Source organism: Saprolegnia parasitica, assembly GCF_000151545.1.
Source record: "Saprolegnia parasitica CBS 223.65 unplaced genomic scaffold supercont2.689, whole genome shotgun sequence".
Lineage (NCBI taxonomy): Eukaryota > Oomycota > Saprolegniomycetes > Saprolegniales > Saprolegniaceae > Saprolegnia > Saprolegnia parasitica.
This window is the reverse complement of record NW_012157083.1, coordinates 1-2,056: the sequence shown is the minus strand read 5'-3', so window position 1 is coordinate 2,056 and position 2,056 is coordinate 1. Positions and strand designations below refer to the sequence as shown.

Genomic DNA, 2,056 nt, shown 5'->3' with positions numbered 1-2,056 from the left:
CACGCTCGCCTCGCCTACCGCCACGACGCCCAAGCGGTGCGCCATCGCGACGCCCACGACGCCAGGCCACTGCCGCCGGATCGACGCGCAAATCGCCAAGAGCTCCTTCTCGGCCATCGGCACATACCCTTCGTACTCGAGGTACTCGACGACCTTGCCTACTGCATCATCGATAATAGTCCGACGACGACAATGTACCGTTGAACGAGTCGCGGGTCGTGCCAATGAAGGTCGAGATCGCGCCTGCGCTCGCATGCTCGACGCGCCGGACAGCGTCGTCGGCGCTCAGCGGCGCCATGGTCACGACCACGTAGTCGGTCATCGCCCGTCAATTCGGATTGGCTCCTTGACTCTCAACGCCACGGCTTTTGAGCTCAATCGTCAATGTCGCCTAATTGACACCGCCCGAAAGTCCTGAAATCCTGGAACAAGTCGAGATATGCCTATATAGGATCGTAGCATTCCAAATGACTTCAACCCAGTCTGTTGTTGTTGAACTGAGTTTTCTCGTTATTTTACGGATTAAGGGTCCTATTTCTAGGGTCGTCCTACCTCCAACCTAATATACGGTAGGCACTTTCAACCCAGTCTGTCTTCAACCTGTCTTCAACCGCACCTCATTTTTGATGCACAGGTCGTCATAACTACAACCGACGAGCTTCCTCGACCCACTATTTCAAAGAGTGGATTGGCAAGCACGTATCCTTCAACACCCGTGACAAGTACTCCACAAAAAGTTAATACAGGTTGGTTCCTAAACCGCTGCGGCGGGGCCATGCAAGATGGCCCGTGGCTGCTCGTCGGGGGAGCCATGGGACCCGTACCGTGCGACGCCGTCCGACTCGTTGTTGTCTTCGTCCGGCATGGCCACGAGCGTCTGGTCTTCGCCGGATGAAATCGCATGTCCCGCCGTCGCACTGTCATTATTGTCATGACACGCGGACGGGCAAAAGCACCAGATACAGAGCCCGACGGGTACGAGCGGTAAACACGCGGCGAGAACGAAGGGTGACATGAGCGCGTACCCCGAGACGCAGAAGCAGCTCGCGAACGCCGACCGAGCAAACGCCTGGCCGCGGAGACAGCACGGAATGCAGCAGCAGCCGAGAACGCTAAAGGCCAGCGTGAGCGCGAGTGCCGGGGGGCCAAAGACGAGGCAGAGCAGGAGGCGCCACGAGAAGGAAACTATTTTGGAGAGCGTGCTCGGGCCTTCGACCGCGGTCTCTGACATTTGGGCGCCGGCGCAGCCACGTAAATTCCACCACTACGGGTCGCATGAATATCAATATATCAACTATCAACTGGCCGGAACCAGACAATATGGAAGAACAAGTACCTGAAAGTGCTCGGGGAAGACGCCGTCGTCGACCTTTTCGCCGCAAAGCCAGCAAAAGTGCACGCCGCACGTGACGCACTTCATCTGGTTGCAGCCGCCTACCCGAAAAATCATCATCCTCTCTGAAAAATCATGGAAATGCGACCAATATACCGTTTTTCTCGACCGGACTCTTGCAGCCCGGGCACGGCTTGGAGATCTGGCTGATCTTGGCCTGGTTCACCTTGTCTTCGGCGCGCATCTTGGCCTCGTACTCGAGGCACGTCGAGTGCGGGTGCGCGTTCGAGTGCGTGTAGCAAAACGCCTCGCCACACTGCGTGCAGTCCATGTGCGGGTCGTCCGGTCCGTTGCCGACCTGCAGCACATGGCAGTGCGGGCACTCGCGCGCATCCGCGTGGGCCTTGATGAAGTTGAATTTCTCGTATTTCTCAAACACGTCGGTGGACACGAGCGCCTGGATGTCGCTCGGCGGAATGAGCGCCTCGCACGGCCGGCCGTCGCCGTCGGCGAAGAAGCACTTAGGCGCGACAAGCCCGTCCGAGATCTTGCTGGCGAGGTACCCGTGAATGCAGTCGGCGCAGAAGCGGTGCCCGCACACGGAGAGCGCGACCGTCGAGGCCACGTCGACGTACTCGAGGCAGATCTGGCAGTAGCTCGTCTCTGCCATACCGAGCCCGAGCATCGTGCTCATGGACCGCAGAAAACTCAGCGAGTTGCGCT

At 58.6% G+C, this 2,056-nt stretch overlaps 2 protein-coding genes across 2 annotated transcripts; both read right to left on the bottom strand.

The window, feature by feature from the left end:
- Positions 1-18: 18 nt before the first annotated feature.
- On the bottom strand, positions 19-322 carry SPRG_17371 (molybdopterin converting factor; the record flags this gene model as incomplete). Its single annotated transcript, XM_012357006.1, has 2 exons — positions 19-158; positions 199-322. Coding segments are annotated over 2 exons (264 nt in total), but the record flags the coding sequence as incomplete, so codon positions are not given.
- Positions 323-754: 432 nt separating this feature from the next.
- On the bottom strand, positions 755-2,027 carry SPRG_17370 (hypothetical protein; the record flags this gene model as incomplete). The annotated part of the gene is made up of 3 exons (XM_012357005.1): positions 755-1,264; positions 1,337-1,434; positions 1,490-2,027. The coding sequence occupies 3 exons, from the start codon at positions 2,025-2,027 to the stop codon at positions 755-757; spliced, it is 1,146 nt and encodes a 381-aa protein (XP_012212395.1).
- Between the last annotated feature and the right edge of the window lie 29 nt (positions 2,028-2,056).